This window comes from Mauremys reevesii, linkage group 2, assembly GCF_016161935.1.
Source record: "Mauremys reevesii isolate NIE-2019 linkage group 2, ASM1616193v1, whole genome shotgun sequence".
NCBI lineage: Eukaryota > Metazoa > Chordata > Testudines > Geoemydidae > Mauremys > Mauremys reevesii.
The window spans coordinates 282,814,201-282,830,130 of record NC_052624.1 but is presented as its reverse complement, the minus strand read 5'-3'; the positions used below and the strand labels follow the sequence as shown (position 1 = coordinate 282,830,130).

General features: G+C 50.1%; 1 protein-coding gene across 1 annotated transcript; it reads left to right on the top strand.

Moving 5' to 3' along the window:
• The first annotated feature begins 7,695 nt into the window (after window positions 1-7,695).
• LOC120396653 (lymphocyte antigen 6E-like) lies at window positions 7,696-14,959 on the top strand. The gene is made up of 3 exons (XM_039521673.1): window positions 7,696-7,867; window positions 12,918-13,037; window positions 14,069-14,959. The coding sequence occupies exons 1-3, from the start codon at window positions 7,816-7,818 to the stop codon at window positions 14,272-14,274; spliced, it is 378 nt and encodes a 125-aa protein (XP_039377607.1). The 5' UTR covers window positions 7,696-7,815; the 3' UTR covers window positions 14,275-14,959.
• The last annotated feature ends 971 nt before the right edge of the window (window positions 14,960-15,930 follow it).

The window sequence follows — 15,930 nt, the reverse complement described above, 5'->3', positions numbered from 1 at the left end:
TGCGGCCGTTCTTATGTTCTTAATGAGCTGTGCTGTGCCGTAACTCCTACCAGCTCTATAAAGCTCTGGGGCTCAATAGCAGGAGACAGGACCCAGTCACCTCTGTGCTGCATCCCCACAGCCCTCACTGAACTCCCAAAGCCCTGTCCCAGCATGCAGTGGGCAGAGTGTGACAATCTGGAATGGATTCTCAGGGTTCTTTGGTTGTTCCCAAGTCCTGGCCAGGAATCTGAAGGGGATGTTCCCAGATGGTTACATACGGGTCTGTAACTGCTAGGAAGAGACTAGTGCTGTTTTCATGGTATATAATAGCAATAATGACTGGGAATTCACTGGCAGAGATAAGGCTGTGAGGTTCTTAACTGCTGAGAAATGGCCTCCTCATCTCAGGATTGCTTAGCTACATCAATACAATGATCTCCTTTGCAGAGCTAAGGAGCTCCTGTCCGAACTCTGGGAAACATTTTAATCTTAAGTCTCTTTCTCGTTTGTTTTTCCGGTTCAGGCGGACATTCCGGGCAGAGCATCTCCAAGGGGTGTTCTGTACATTGCCCCGGCGGTGTTTCCTGCTGCAGTTTTTCTTTCTGCAACATCAGCAGGGCCAGCAGCGTGAAAGTCAGCTACTCGGTGCTGGCCAGGGTGGTCTTGGCCAGCTTTGTCTATGTCAGGGCCGGACTGTGATCGGGCCAGGAAAAAAGAATTTGATGCCCTGAAGAACCTGCTCAGGCTTCTCCAACAAGACACTAACCCCCCCTCTGTGCAAAGCTATACTGGGGTTAACGATGGTGCCCTTTCTTCCAAACTCTCAGATCTCCAGATTGTGGAGATGCCCGCTTGCACTCTTAACCCATCAGGAAATGTTGGATAATGTTGGCAGGGTTTCTGCTTTTATACCCATAGTACCTGTTGATGGGGCTGATTTAAAAAAAAAAAGTCAGGGCTCATAAAGAAATGTTTATCCCAAACCACCTCTTAAACACCCCTGCCTCTTGTTACCGCAGAGACATTTCCCATCCACGTCATGCTAGGGATCAGCGCCAGACTGACTGCTGGGAAGGCATGATCCAAAACCAAACCTCAGATACATTCACCCCGGTTGGATTCTGGGTTTTTTACATTTTTTTTTATTCTGCTTCTTGGCTGACTTTTCTTATGTAAAACGAATGCAGTGTGAGGCATGTGAGCATCACACCTGAATAAACACCTTCCTGTTCTTGCCTGAGCCCAGATGTATCGTGTGTCTGTTTGCTTGCTGGAAAAGCAGGATGTGTGAGGTGCTCTTAGCCGAAAGTTCAACTCATGGGTGCAGCACAACTACTCCTTGGGACAGCTGCTCTGTGGTTCTCACAGGCACCGTCTCTCTTGTCACTTTTCATCCTAACACAGACCTTTACCTCTGTCACGTTATTGACAAAATCTGTAACCATATAGGTCACTGTTGCAACCACTGTTATTTATCTGCAGCAAATATTGTACAAAGGTTGTAGTGTGAGGCGTCTATGGGAAGGTTATGGTTTGCTGGTTATGATTATGTTGTCTATATGCGTGTATCGTTTATGTAGTTGATGTTATGAATATTGTCTCTATACTGTCTGTATTTCAAATTTATGCTATGTTTCTGGGTGACACCCCAGACAAGTTGGTGTCAGCTCTGCCTAGCCTGCTTGATGGCCTATTAAGGACCATCAGCTACACAATTGACCCATTGAGAGAAGGCAGATGCGCCTTGTGACTCAGCAAAGTATGCAGGACTTGCCCATGTGACTCCAAACTCCATTTTGCTGTAATTTTCCACAGTAAGAACAAAAAGGTGTTCTTACACCTGGAAAAGACTAAAAGGCTGATGCCTCATCTCCATCTGGTCTTCAGTCCTGCTTCATACCTCTGGAGCAACTTTACTACAAACGGAAGCTCAACACAAAGGACCTATTACCCATCCCAGCTGGGGATGCACTCCAGAAACTTGATTTGAACCTGCAGTTTATTCTATCACTGTTACAAGCCTGAACCAAGAACTTTGCCATTACTGTATGTAATTGATTCCATTTAACCAATTCTAGCTCTCATCTGTATCTTTTTCCTTTTATGAATAAACCTTTAGATTCTAAAGGATTGGCAACAGCATGATTTGTGGGTAAGATCTGATATGTATATTGACCTGAGTCTGGGGCTTGGTCCTTTGGGATCGAGAGAACCTCTTTTCTTTTACTGGGGTGTTGGTTTTCATAACCATTTGTCCCATAACAAGTGGCACTGGTGGTGATACTGGGAAACTGGAGTGTCTAAGGGAATTGCTTGTGTGACTTGTGGTTAGCCAGTGGGGTAAACTAAAGTCCTCTTGGTCTGGCTGGTTTGGTTTGCCATAGAAGTGGAAAAACCCCAGCCTTGGGCTGTAACTGCCCTGCTTTAAGCAATTTGTCCTGAATTGTCACTCTCAGTTGGGTCCCACCAGAACCAGCATTGTTACAACCTCCCATGCCTGCCCCCATCCCCCCTCCACTACGGGGACCTGACGAACAAACACTTGAGTTGATTGTTCCCCTGCTCTTCCCAGCTGTGGTAGCTGTAACTTGTCCCACAGACCAGATGCCACCTTGTATCATTTTACTCCCTAAAAGCCCTTTCAGATTCAGTCTGTATGACTGAGGCTGGACAGGATGAATCATGAGTCTGGTCTACCATAGATGTGTCGATGGGGCTGGAGCAAACACTATGGGAGCAAAACCGCTGCGGGGCCAGTCCGTATGTTAGATATTAGCATCTCTCCAATTCCTGCCTGCCATCGTCAGTGAGTGGTGACGGAAAACCCTGCGGCTATATTTAAAACCGCCTTAATGAGCAAACTCCTTTAACCCCTTGTCGTCATTGCAGAGCGCCCCCATGTGGGCAGGTGTGGTGTTGCAGGCCAGCCCTTACTTTGTGTTCCCCTCACCCAGGGTAGTGGCAAGTCCAAACAGCCTGTTAAATGCTAACGAGCACCCCCTGGTGGAGGGTGTCATTTATTAACAGAAAAGCCCAGGCAGAAAATCAAAAAACATTCACCCCAACATCCCGGCGGGTGACTAGGTCATCTCAGTCTATGTTCCCCGCCTGAGTCCCATGTTCCCCTCTACCCAGGCTCTTCCCCCGGGGTTCCCTTCGTGCCAGTCTCTGCCCTGGGGTTGTGCCTCTTGCCCTGCTAGAGTAACATCCTTCTCTGGAGCCGGTGGGTCGGGGTTGTCTGTCCGCTGTGACCCTTCTCCAGGGAAAGCAGGTGATCCAGGTGAGGCCGGGCTTCCAGCCAGCGTCTGGGTGACCACGGGCTGAGACCAGGTCCCTTTGGGTGCCTGCAGACTGCAGTCCTCTATCCACGAGGTGCCATCTCCATGAGCTCCTCTGAGAGGTTCGCTGTCCTGATGGGTTCCCCAGAGAGCCCTGCTCAGCCCTCTGGCTCAGGTTTCTCCTGCAAGCCGCCCTCCACTCCACACGAGCCTCCCATCTCCCATTGGAGCTGCCCTCTAACTGAGCATGGGTAACCTTTCTTAATTAACCAGCCGGGGCAGCCAATTACCCCCACTAGGGCTAGAAACTTACTTTTTCTTTAAGGATATAGGCTGAAATCATGACATATCCACCTGACTCCAGGGGATTTAAGGAGAACAATAATTATCATGAGAGTTGGCAATGTTGAGTTTCATAGAATCCAAGGCCCCAAAGGGACAGTCTGACCCCTTCTACAACACAGGCCAGAGAACTCCCCAGAAAAAATTCCTAAGGATTATCTTTTAGAAAAACATCCAACCTTGATTTTAAAATGTCCTCCCAGTGGTTAATTCCCTTCACTGTTAAATATTTACACCTTATCTCCAGTCAGTGATGAGCTGCCAAAATATTAACAACCGGTTCCCTCCTCCTCACCCCATGAGGGGGTCATGCCCCCCCGGGGGACTCCTGCCCCATCCAACCCCCCCATGTTCCTTGACAGCCCCCCCCCGTGCCCCATGCCCTATCCACCCCCATTCCCTGTCCCCTGACTGCCCCTTGCCACCCCATCCAACCCCTTCTCTCATTCCTGATGGCACCCCGGGACCCCTACCCCATCCAACCACCCCTTCTCTCTGTCCCCTGACTATCCCTGGAATCCCTACCCCTGACTGCCCCCCACCGCCCCATCCAACCCCTGCTCCTTTCTGACTGCCCCCCCGGGACCCTTGCCCCCGTTCAATCCCCCTGTTCCCTGCCCTCTGACCGCTCCGACACTAATCCATACCCCCAACTCCCCTGCCCTCTATCCAACACGCCCTCCCTGCTCCCTTACCATCCTGCCTGGAGGTGGGGGCCCGGCTGGGACTGGGGCTGGGATCGGAGCCACCCGGCCGACATCGGGGCCGGACCCGGGGGCCAGGTAGGAGCCGCACCGCCGGCCGAGGTCACGGCCGGACCCAGGGGCCGGGCAGGAGCCGCGCCACCCGGCTGAGGTCGCGGCCGGACCCGGGGGCCGGGCAGGAGCCTTGCCGCCCGGCTGAGGTCGGGGCCGGACCCGGGGGCCAGGTAGGAGCCGCGCCGCCCGGCCGAGGTCACGGCTGGACCCAGGGGCCGGGCAGGAGCCGCACCGCCCGGCCGAGGTCGGGGCCGGACCCGGGGGCCGGGCAGGAGCCGCACCACCCGGCCAAGGTCGCGGCCGGACCCGGGGGCCATATGGAGAGCCATTTTCAAGGCTTTCTTTGCAATGAAAGGAGCTAGAAACATGCTAAATGAAACTTGAAGTTAGCCTTGGCATTTCTAGCATCCCGTCCCCCCAAACCAGTGGCTGGAGCACAGCTATGGGCTTCAGCACAGATGATCAGCTGAGAGCTTATCTATAAATATGGCCCTACCAAATTCACAGGCATGAAAAACGTGCCACAGACTGGGAAATCTAGTCTCACCTGCATGAAATCCGATCTTTTGTGTGCTTTTACCCTATGCTATACTGATTTCACAGGGGAGACCAGCATTTCTCAAAAAAGGGGGTCCTGACCCAAAAGGGAGTTGCAGGGGGTCACAAGATTATTTTAGGGGGGTTGCGGTAGTGCCAACCTTGCTTCTGTGCTGTCTGCAGAGCTGGGTGGCTGGAGAGTGGCGGCTGTTGGCTGGGCACCCCACCAGCAGCAGCGCAGAAGTAAGGGTGGCAATACCATCCCATGCCATCCTTACTTCTGCGCTGGTGCTGCTGCTGGCTCTGCCTTCAGAGCTGGGCTCCCGGCCAGCAGCTGCCGCTCTCCAGCTGCCCAGCTCTGATGGCAGCACCGTCGCCAGCAGCAACACAGAAGTAAGGGTAGCAGCACCGCAACCCCCCCTACAATAACCTCGTGACCCCCCCCCAACAACTCCTTTTGGGGTCATGACTCCTACAATTACAACACTGTGAAATTTCCGATTTAAATAGCTGAAATCATGAAATTTATTACTTTTAAAATCCTATGATCCTGAAATTGACCAAAATGGACGGTGAATTTGGTAGGTACCTAGCTATAAACATCAGCTCATGTGAAAGCACCTCTCAACTTTGAGTCTCCACTGACCAGGGACCACACCGGTGAGTGTTAATGAGGCTGTTAAGAATGCTGGAGACACAACACGGTTCATGTGAAACATGGCTGTGGCATCATACTTTCTATTTAAGCAAGGCAAGAGATACCACACACTACAAACTGGAGGCCAATGTTAAGTGCATTGTCACTTGTTCACCCTGAAGTTGAACACTGGTTCCGAACAAGACCAGCAAATGCTCACTATCTTTCTGCAAGTAACTCAACTGACTGGCTAGAAGCATGTGGTGCAACAGTGAAAGACTCAACAGCTGAAAAAGTGAAGAACTCTCTCACCACATTCAAAAAATTTGCATACATGGCTGATGAATGCACCAATGCAAATGGGAATCAAATATTAAGTCATTGTGTACATTATCTTGATGTTAGTGATAGGCCAGTAGATGCATTTCTAGATGTTCAAGTTACAGAAGACACATTGGCTGCATCTGTGACAACCCACATCTGAGGAAAGTTAAATGCTTGTCAACTGGACCCCAAACAGCTGGCTGCTTGTGCATGTGATGGAGCTGCAAACTTCTCTGGAAGACATGGTGGATACAAGCTTTGCTCAGAGAAAAGTGTAACCCTGATTTCTCCTATACACACTGTAGAGGCCATCTACTCCAACTAGCGCTAGTACGAGCTGCAGACTCTTCAAAAGACATTTTAAAAGCTATAAATGTAATGTCTTCATTATGTTCTTTTTTCAGCAAGAGTCCAAAAAGACTGACTATCTTGGAAAATATAGAAGATACACTGGGACTGAAGTTCAAATTAGTCCAACCTGGGAAAAAACCCTGGCTTTCTCATGAGCGATGCTTGGCTGTTGTCTTAAAATTACTCCAGTCATTATTACGGACTTTGGAAAGTATCTACCAAGATGGGATGGATCTAAAGAGTGAGGCTGGTGGATTACTTTTGTTACTACGTTCAGAGAAGACTATTGCCATTCTCTCTCTTGTAAGTCTACTGTTGAAACCACTTGGGTCATTACACAATGCCATCCAGGCATCTGCTACAACGGTAGTAGATCTTTGTCCAGCAAGAGAAGCTACATTTGGATCAATCAGAGAGCTATCCATTGAAAAAGTACTGGAAGAAACAAAGACTTCAGTCCAGAAGTTGACTAATGAAGGCATTTATATTCAGTCCTTAAGTGAAGAGGATAAGAAGTGTTTGTTAAGACAACTGAAAAAGTACAGACTTGATTCTTAAAAATCTACAACAGCAACTTCTAGATTCTACTCAACCTCTACGTAGGTTTTACAGATCCCTGTCCTACAAAACACCGACAGCTGAGTGGAGTGAGGCACTAGCAGTACTTGTCTCAGTACGTGTGACTCGGGCAGACTGTCAAGCAAAACACTTGTCCCCAAACTCTCCTTTGATGCCCTCAATCAGCACAGGTTAAGTACAGTTCTACTGCCTTTTACTCATACAACAAGAATAACAACACCCCCCCCCCCCGCATTCAAGTGATTTGTAACCCAACCCCAGCCAAAATCTATCACTTGGGCAACACAGCTCTGTTTGCTGGATACCTAGGTAGATTAGGTGTGAATGTAAATTCAATCTGGTCCTGAAGCCTTTCTCCCCAGCTCATCACTAGCTGTCAGGGAGAGCTCATTTAGACTTTGCTTACAAATCATCATTTGAAATTATTAGGTTGGCCAACATCACCGATATGAAAGCACTGACATTGTCATAAAAAACAACAGTTGTATAAGGAAGCTAGTCTATGTTCAGACTTTTCAAATCTATTATACTTTCAGATACACGTATTTTATCAGTTACTTTATATGCTTTTAAAGTGTGTATTAATGTTTCAATTTCAATTCAAATGTCCAAACAATCACTAAATTGGCAACTCGTAACTAGTTCACAAAACTGGTGGGGAGGGAGAGGTGATGGAGAAATTCAGGGGGCTGTACACCGGGTGTAGGGAAATCCCTGGGTTCTTCTCCCTCCAGACTGCAGCGGGGAAACGAAACCAAACAAAATTACATTTCCTGCAGTACTGGATTCTGTTAGGACTCTGAGCCTTGTTGCCTCTGGCTGCTCTTGAACTAAAATAAAAACCTACATGAGCAAACTCCCCTGCCCATTCCACACCCAGCCCAGCCATCAATCTCCTGTCTCCGCCCCTTTAACTCACAGTCTTTGCGTGAGCTGCCTTCACAGACAACCATCAAGATCCTCATTTATAACCAGCCCCCCAAGAAGCAGCTGCCTGATCTGCCCAGGCTGTGACGGCAGGCCGAAGATGAAGGCTTTTCTTCTCACCCTGCTGGTGGCGGTTCTGTGTGTGGAGCAAGGTGAGATGGTGCTAATGATTCCTCTGTGCCTGAGAGAGAGCCAGGGAAGCAGCTAGAAATGGCAGGGGCAGAGGGGGATTTTTGCAGCACCCTTGGCAAAGATTCTACCTTTCAGTGGGAGCTGGCACTTCTGCAAAGCTCCCTTTGCAGCCAGCCGCTTGGGAGTGCGAAGCAATGGCTGGTGCATTGGTTGTCTTTCCAGCACTAGCTTGTGTGGATGTAATAAAAATAGCTCAGTGCAGGCACAGGCACAGCAAGTTATCTCCGTTTCATGATGCTTAGAGGGATGCAGTGCTCTGGATGCAAGAGGGAGCACAGCTCTGTGGATCTGAGCTCTTTCCAACAGCAGCTGTCTTGAGACGCCTAGAGGGGGCTAAGGGGGGCTGACTAGCCCTAGAGACCTGTCTAGTCATCTCTTAAAGAAATCTTTTATACGGTTATCCTCGGAGCCAGGCTCTTTCACTCAGGGCGATCGGTGCTTCTCAGCATTGCTTTCTTGCAACCATAACTTTTGCAAGTTCTTCTACTGTAATCAGCTAAAAACATAAGGGTCTGATCATGATCCCAGATACAGTGGAGTAAATCAGGAGTAACTGCACTGAATTCAGATAAGCTGGCGCAGTGGAACATTGGCACAAATGAAATCAGACTCAGGCCCGGCGTTCTTACAATGCTGCAGTGGAATCCCAGTAATATTGGAGAGGGAGGGGGGCTCAGAGCAGTAGGTTCTGGTTGGAGGAGCCACGGGTTGATTCTTAATGGAGGATAATTTTACTCTTCCAGCTCTTCCTGAGCTCATCTCCTTTTAAAAAAATATAAGGAGGTCTGAGACAGTTTGATACTTGGTTTGGAACAGGCGTTTGTGGAACAGGCTTTTATTTGATTATTTATTTGCCACTAAACCTAGGAAGAACAGGCTCGGTTATTAACCAATGAATGTTCTCTTGATCGAAGATTTCCCCACTTATAGTCTCCCAGATGCTGTTGTTTTTTTGATTGTCTATACAAATGCATTAACCCCCTCTCTTACTGTTTACTCACATTAACGTACATAAATAAATCACCCCAGGACCTGCACCAGGTGCCAAGATAAACTGCAGCCTGAGCCCAAGGAAACTGACCAGCTCCAGCCACCTGGATTTCTTATTCTGTGGGGTCCATAGTGAGAAACAAGAAGTTGGTTTCTTGCTGCACTTAAGATGATCTTAGCTGCCCCCTCTACATACTCACTCTGGATCCCACACCGCAGAAATCTGCTGGCCCCTGTGCCTGGACAGTAGACGCCCTTCGCCCGGCAAATGGGGTTATTGCAGGTAGCTTTGTCCCTAGAGCAGCAGGAATATTCCTTTTGCCATGCAAGGAGCCTCTCCTGAGGAATTCCCTTTGCTTTAGCTGCCTACTCACTAACCTGCCTTGAAGACATAACGTGGAGTTTAAGTGCCAAGTACTGGGCGGTTGAAGGAGAGCAGTGGCTGCGCGGAGAACACAGACAGAGCTGGCGTGGGCAGTAACGGTTTGATGCAAAGCCCAGTGATGTCAGCGGGAGTCTTTCCACTGAGTGCATTGGGCATTGGGTCGGGCTGTGAGAGCCTTGGCCGAGCTGTGCTCTTTGCAAGGTCAGATTCCACAGGTCTTATCTAAGGCATTTCCTAAGGGCTGTGTTGTTTCTCATGAGTTCTTCAGTATCTCTAGTAGCTGAGCACCAAAAGCTTCTTCCCCTCGCAAATTGTCTCATTATCTGCTTGGTGGCAATTGGTTTTTGCTCTTGCATTGCTTAGGTTCCTTGTTCTGTAGTTTCAGTCACTGACTCCTTAAATAATTCCTCCCTCTTCATTACATTTTCTATTTTTAGACATTTTTCATGAGCCCACTGTTTCTGTTTTTCCTCTGTAATGTACTCGTTAGTACTGGCATTTGACTTGGTGCCGTGTGACATTTTGATGTGAAACTAGAATGACAGAACATTAGCCTGGCACACATTGACTACGGCCACGTCTACCCTAGCGCGCTTACAGCAGCAGAGCTGTACCGATGCAGCTGCACCTCTGTAAGATCTCTCATGTGGCTGCTGTATGCCGACCGGATAGAGCTCTGCCCTTGACAGAATTAAACCACCCCCAGTGAGTGGTTGTAGCTGTGTTGGTGGGTGAGTGACATAGCTCTGTCCACACTAGCAGTTAGGTCAGTGTAACTTATGTCACTCAGGCATGCTCACTCTCTTAGCCAGTGTCATAGAATCATAGAAATGTTGGGCTGGATGAGACCTCAAGTGGTCATCAAATCCAGCCCCCTACGCTGAGGCAGGACCTAGTAAACCTAGACCATCCCTGACAGGTGTTTGTCCAACTTGTTCTTAAAAACCTCCAATGACTGGGATTCCACCACCTCCCTTGGAAGCCTCACAGTTCAGGTTTTCTAAACCTTTTATCATTTTTGTTGGACTCTCTCCAATTTGTCCACGTCTTTGGGTGCCCAGAATTGGACACAGTACTCCAGCTGAGGCCTCACCAGCAGGGGCGGTGAGTTATATGGGCCTGTGGTGCCCAGGCTCCAGCAATATTCAGGGGTCGGGGGCCCAGCTCCACCAGTGTTTGGAGCCGGGTCTCTCCCCTGGCCCCTCGCGCCACACCCAAGTGTCCCCCAGCCCCCACTTGCTGCCCCTGCCTGCCTTCCCTGGGTCCCAGAGCCTCCCTGCCTCTCCCCTGCTGCTCGGCATCAACTGCCACTGCAGGGTCCTAGCACCCCCAATCCCCACTGGTGCCAGGGCAGGCTGGCCTGCCCTTCCTCCTCGGACCCTTCCCTTTTCCAGCGGGACCCTCCACCAGCACAAGGGGACCCTCCCGCCTGCAGTCACTGCTCCTACCCCACGCTGGGCAAGGGGCAGCCCCACCCACCACCCCCAGTGAGGCTACAGTGAGGGGCAGCAGCAGGGGAATGTGCTGTCAGGTGGGGGGAAGGGAGGCCCTTCCCCCAGGGCTCACTCCTGCCGGCAGGGAAAGGGTTGGGGGGAGTCCTCCTCTCTGGCCCCAGCCCTGGGGCAGCCTGCCGGCACCCCAAACTCCTCATCCCTGGCTCCACCCCACCCCTGAGCCCGCACCCCTGGCCAGAACCCTCACCCCTCGCCCCAATCCTCTTCCTGAGCCCCTCCCACACCCCAAACCCCTCATTCCCAGCCCCACCCCACAGCCCTCACCCCTCACCCCAACCCGCTGCCTGAGCCCCTCCCAAACCCCTCAGACCAGCCCCACCTGAGAGCCCTCACATTTTTAAATTATTTTTAAAAATATATATCGGCTTACAAGGCAGGTGTGTGTGGGGGCGGGGGTGGGACTTGGACCCGTTCTGGGCACCACCAAAAATTATACAAACCTGCCACCCCTGCTCACCAGTGCCAAATAGAACAGGACAATTTCCTCCTCTGTCTTACATTCAAGACTCCTGTTACTACACTCGAGAATGATATTAGCCTTTTTTTAAACTGCATCACATTGTTGACTCATATTCAATGTGTGATCGACTATAACCCTCAGCTCCTTTCCAGCAGTGCCACCACCTAGCCAGTTGGTCCCTGTTTTGTAGCTGTGCATTTGATTTTTCCTTCCAAACTGTAGTACTTGGCACTTAACTTCCTTGAATTTCACTTTGTGGATTTCAGACCAATTGTCGAATTTGTCAAGGTCATTTTGAATTCTAACCCTGCCCTCCAAAGTGCTTGCAACCCCTCCCAGCTTGGCATCATCTGCAAATGTAATAAGCATACTCAGTACTGGCCTCTGCGGGACCCCACAGGATTCGCCTTCCCAGTTTGACACCGAACAGTGTTTCAATCAGTTGTGCACCCGCCTTATAGGAATGTAATTTAGAACACCTGGCTTTGCTTTGCTTATGGGAATGTCGTATAGGACTGTGTCAAAATCGAGCTGTATCACACCTACTGCTTTCCCCCTATCCACTAGGCTAGTTGTCAAAGAAGGAAATGAGGTGGGTTTGGCATGATGGTTTCTTGAGAAGCTCATGCTTATTTTTTCTTATAACCCTATTACCCTGTCTGTAACATTATGGCTTTGGAAAGGAACATGCTGAGAACTTATTTACAAATGGGTATCACAGAGGGCGTTGGGGGAACTTTTCAGAGGCATAAATAGCAGTTGGGTGCCCAGCTGCCATTTCTGCCTTTGAAAAATTCCTCCTCTGTGTTTTGGGTCCAATCCTGAAGTCCTTACTCAGTCGATGCACAGGGAAACCTATCACTAGCTTCAATGAGAGTTTAGCCTGAAATAGCGGCTGAGAACATCAGGATACGGTGCACTTTGATGCTCATTAGCAGCAGGTGACAGGGATGGGGATTAGAATAATAGACTCATAGAAGATTAGGGTTGGGAGAGACCTCAGGAGGTCATCTAGTCCAACCCCCTGCTCAAGAAGGATCAATCGCCAACTAAATCATCCCAGCCAGGGCTTTGTCAAGCCTGACCTTAAAAACCTCTAAGGAAGGAGATTCCACCACCTCCCTAGGGAACCCATTCCAGTGCTTCACCACCCTCCTAGTGAAATAGTGCTTCCTAATATCCAACCTAGACCTCCCCCACTGCAACTTGAGACCATTGCTCCTTGTTCTGTCATCTGCCACCACTGAGAACAGACGAGCTCCATCCTCTTTGGAACCCCCCTTCAGGTAGTTGAAGGCTGCTATCAAATCCCCCCTCATTCTTCTCTTCTGCAGACTAAATAACCCCAGTTCCCTCAACCTCTCCTCATAAGTCATGTGCCCCAGCCCCCTAATCATTTTCCTTGCTCTCCACTGGTTTCTCTCCAATTTGTCCACATCCCTTCTGTAGTGCAGGGACCAAAACTGGATGCAATACTCCAGGTGTGGCCTCACTAGTGCTGAATAGTGGGGAATAATCACTTCCCTCGATCTGATGGCAATGATCCTACTAATGCAGCCCAATATGTCATTGGCCTTCTTGGCAACAAAGGCACATGTAAACCAGGAACAAATAACATGTCTCTGCAAGCCTCTAACATGGGGTGTGTTTTCCTTTTGCAGCTCACTCGCTGGTGTGCTTCACCTGTAAGGATGCGTCCTCCAACTGGGATTGCCTGGCATCAACTACATGTGCAAGTGATGAAAACTACTGTGTGACCAAGTATGTTGGTGCAGGAATTGGTAAGTTTGGGCATGATCTGCTTATTGTCGTTCCCTAGCGCTTTCCCAGATGACATCCTGCCCTAGCTCCAGATCCCTGGGTTTTCCTTCCTCCTTCTACTGGAAGGGTGGGACATCGCTGATGTGGAACTGGGAAATCACTCCTTGAAACCGAATGGCAGGAGAACTTTTCTGTGACGCGCTAAGTGGGCGGGAGCCCCTGTGCTCATTAGTGAGGTTTGCACATGAGTGAATGACTGATAGGAGGGCAGGGCAGGCAATGTCAGGCTTCCTGTATGCCAATGGAGGGGATCCATATCTACCCCTCCAGCGTTGGCTGAAGTCCTGAAATGAGGCTCTTTATAGCCCAGTCCTGCAGCCGCTCCCCAGCCATACAATGGTTTAAGCACCAAACATCTCACGTGCTGGTGCAAGGTTCCACTATCGGCATGTGCGAGTGAGAGAATTTGCAGGTTCCAATCCCAGTGCCTGGCTGGTTGTGCATGCACAGGAGGAGGCCGGGTTGAAGCCTTTTTGGATATATTGGTGTCTGCTGCTTAATAAGCTGTGCTGTGACCTAACTACTACGAGCTCTTTAAAGCTCTGAGGCTCAAGAGCAGGAGACAGGACTAGTCACTTCCGCGCTGCATCCCCGCAGCCCTCACTGAACTCCCAAAGCCCTGTCCCAGCATGCAGTGGGCAGAGTGTGACAATCTGGAATGGATTCTCAGGGTTCTTTGGCTGTTCCCACGTCCTGGCCAGGAATCTGAAGAGGATGTTCCCAGATGGTTACAAACGGGTCTGTAACTGCTAGGAAGAGACTAGTGCTGTTTTCAGGGTATATAATAGCAGTAGTGACTTAAATCGCTGGGCATTGACTGGCAGAGCTAAGGCTCTGAGGCCATTAACTGCTGAGAAATGGCCTCCTCACCTCAGGATTGCTTAGCTACATCAGTACAATGATCTCCTTTGCAGAGCTAAGGAGCTCCTCTCCGAACTCTGGGAAACTTTTAATCTTGAGTCTCTTTCTCTTGTTTGTTTTTCCGGTTCAGGCGGACATTCCGGGCAGAGCATCTCCAAGGGGTGTGCTTCAGTTTGCCCCAGCGGTGGGGTAAACATAGGGATAGCAGCCGCCTCTGTTTCCTGCTGCAGTTCTATCTTGTGCAACACCAGTGGGGCCAGCAGCGTCAAAGTCAGCTACTCCCTGCTGGCCATGGCGATCTTGGCCAGCTTCGTCTATATCAGGGCAGGACTGTGATCGGGCCAGGACAAAGAACTTGATGCCCTGAAGAACCTGCTCAGGCTTCTCCAACAAGACACCAACCTCCCCTCTGTGCAAAGCTATACTGGGGTTACCGATGGTGCCCTTTCTTCCAAACTCTCTCTAAGATCCCATTAGACAATACCTGCTCTCTTGCCATTCACAAGGAAATCCCGCTGCTGTCACTGGGTGCCCCTCTGTGCCTCTCAGCAGATCTGGATTGCTGCTCCCATGGTTTTGGGCACAGGAGGCCTGGGAAGCTCAATTGAACGGTGCAGCCCCACTTGCGCTCTTAACCCATCAGGAAATGGTGGATAATGTTGGCAGGGCGTCTGCTTTTATACCCGTAGTCCCAGTTGATGGGGCTGATTTAAAAAACGGTCAGGGCTCACCAGGAAATGCTTTTCCCAAACCCCCTCCAAAGCAGAATACTTAAACACCCCTTCCTCTTGCTACTGCAGAGACATTTCCCATCCATGTCACGCTAGGGATCAGCGCCAGACTGACTGCTGGGAAGGCATGATCCAAAACCAAACCCCAGATACATTCACCCCCGATTGTCTGTTATCTTTACATTGTTTTCTTTATTCTGCTCCTCGGCTGACTTTTCTTATGTAAAACGAATGCAGTGCTCACATTGTGAGCATCACACCTGAATAAACACATTCCTGTTCTTGCCTGAGCCCAGATGTATCGTGTGTCTGTTTGCTTGCTGCAAAAACAGGGTGTGTTAGGTGCCCTTAACTGAAAGCTCAACTCATGGGTGGAGCACAACGGCTCCTTGGGACAGTTGCTCTGTGGTTCTCATAGGCGCCATCTCTCTTCTCACTTTTCATCCTAACACAGACCTTTACCTCCCATGCCTGCCCCCATCTCCCCATCCAGTACGGGCCCTGAGGAACGAACACTTGAGTTGATTATTCCCCTGCTCTTCCCAGCTGTGGTTGCTGAGACTTGTTCCACAGACCAGACGCCGCCTTGTATCACTTTACTCCCTAAAAGCTCTTTTAGATTCAGTCTGTATGACTGAGGCTGGACAGGATGAAGCGTGAGTCTGGTCTACCATAGATGTGTCGATGGGACTGGAGCAAACACTATGGGAGCAAAACCGCTGCGGGATCAGTCTGTACGTTAGATATTAGCATCTCTCCAATTCCTGCCTGCCATCGTCAGTGAGTGGTGACGGAAAACCCTGCGGCTATATTTAAAACAGCCTTAATGAGCAAACTCCTTTAACCCCTTGTCATTGCAGAGCGCCCCCATGCGGGCAGGTGTGGTGTTGCAGGCCAGCCCTTACTTTGTGTTCCCATCACCCAGGGTAGTGGCAAGTCCAAACAGCCTGTTAAATGCTTACGAGCACCCCCTGGTGGAGGCTGTCATTTAGTAACAGAAAAGCCCAGGCAGAAAATCAACAAAACATTCACCCCAACATCCCGGCAGGTGACAAGTTCATCTTAGCCCATGTCCCCCACCTGAGTCCCATGTTCCCCTCTACCCAGGCTCTTCCCCCAGGGTTCCCTTGGTGCCAGTCTCTGCCCTGGGTTGTGCCTCTTGCCCCTGCTGGAGTAACATCCTCCTCTGGAGCCAAGGGGTCGGGGAAGTCCATCCGCTGTGACCCTTCTCCAAGTCCATCCGCTGTGACCCTTCTCCAAG

Excerpts from the sequence above, each read along its gene's own strand:
- LOC120396653 (XM_039521673.1), top strand. The coding sequence starts at position 7,816 with ATGAAGGCTTTTCTTCTCACCCTGCTGGTGGCGGTTCTGTGTGTGGAG. Across the intron at positions 7,868-12,917 it reads GGTTCTGTGTGTGGAGCAAG|CTCACTCGCTGGTGTGCTTC; the intron begins GTGAGATGGTGC and ends TTCCTTTTGCAG. Across the intron at positions 13,038-14,068 it reads GTATGTTGGTGCAGGAATTG|GCGGACATTCCGGGCAGAGC; the intron begins GTAAGTTTGGGC and ends TTTCCGGTTCAG.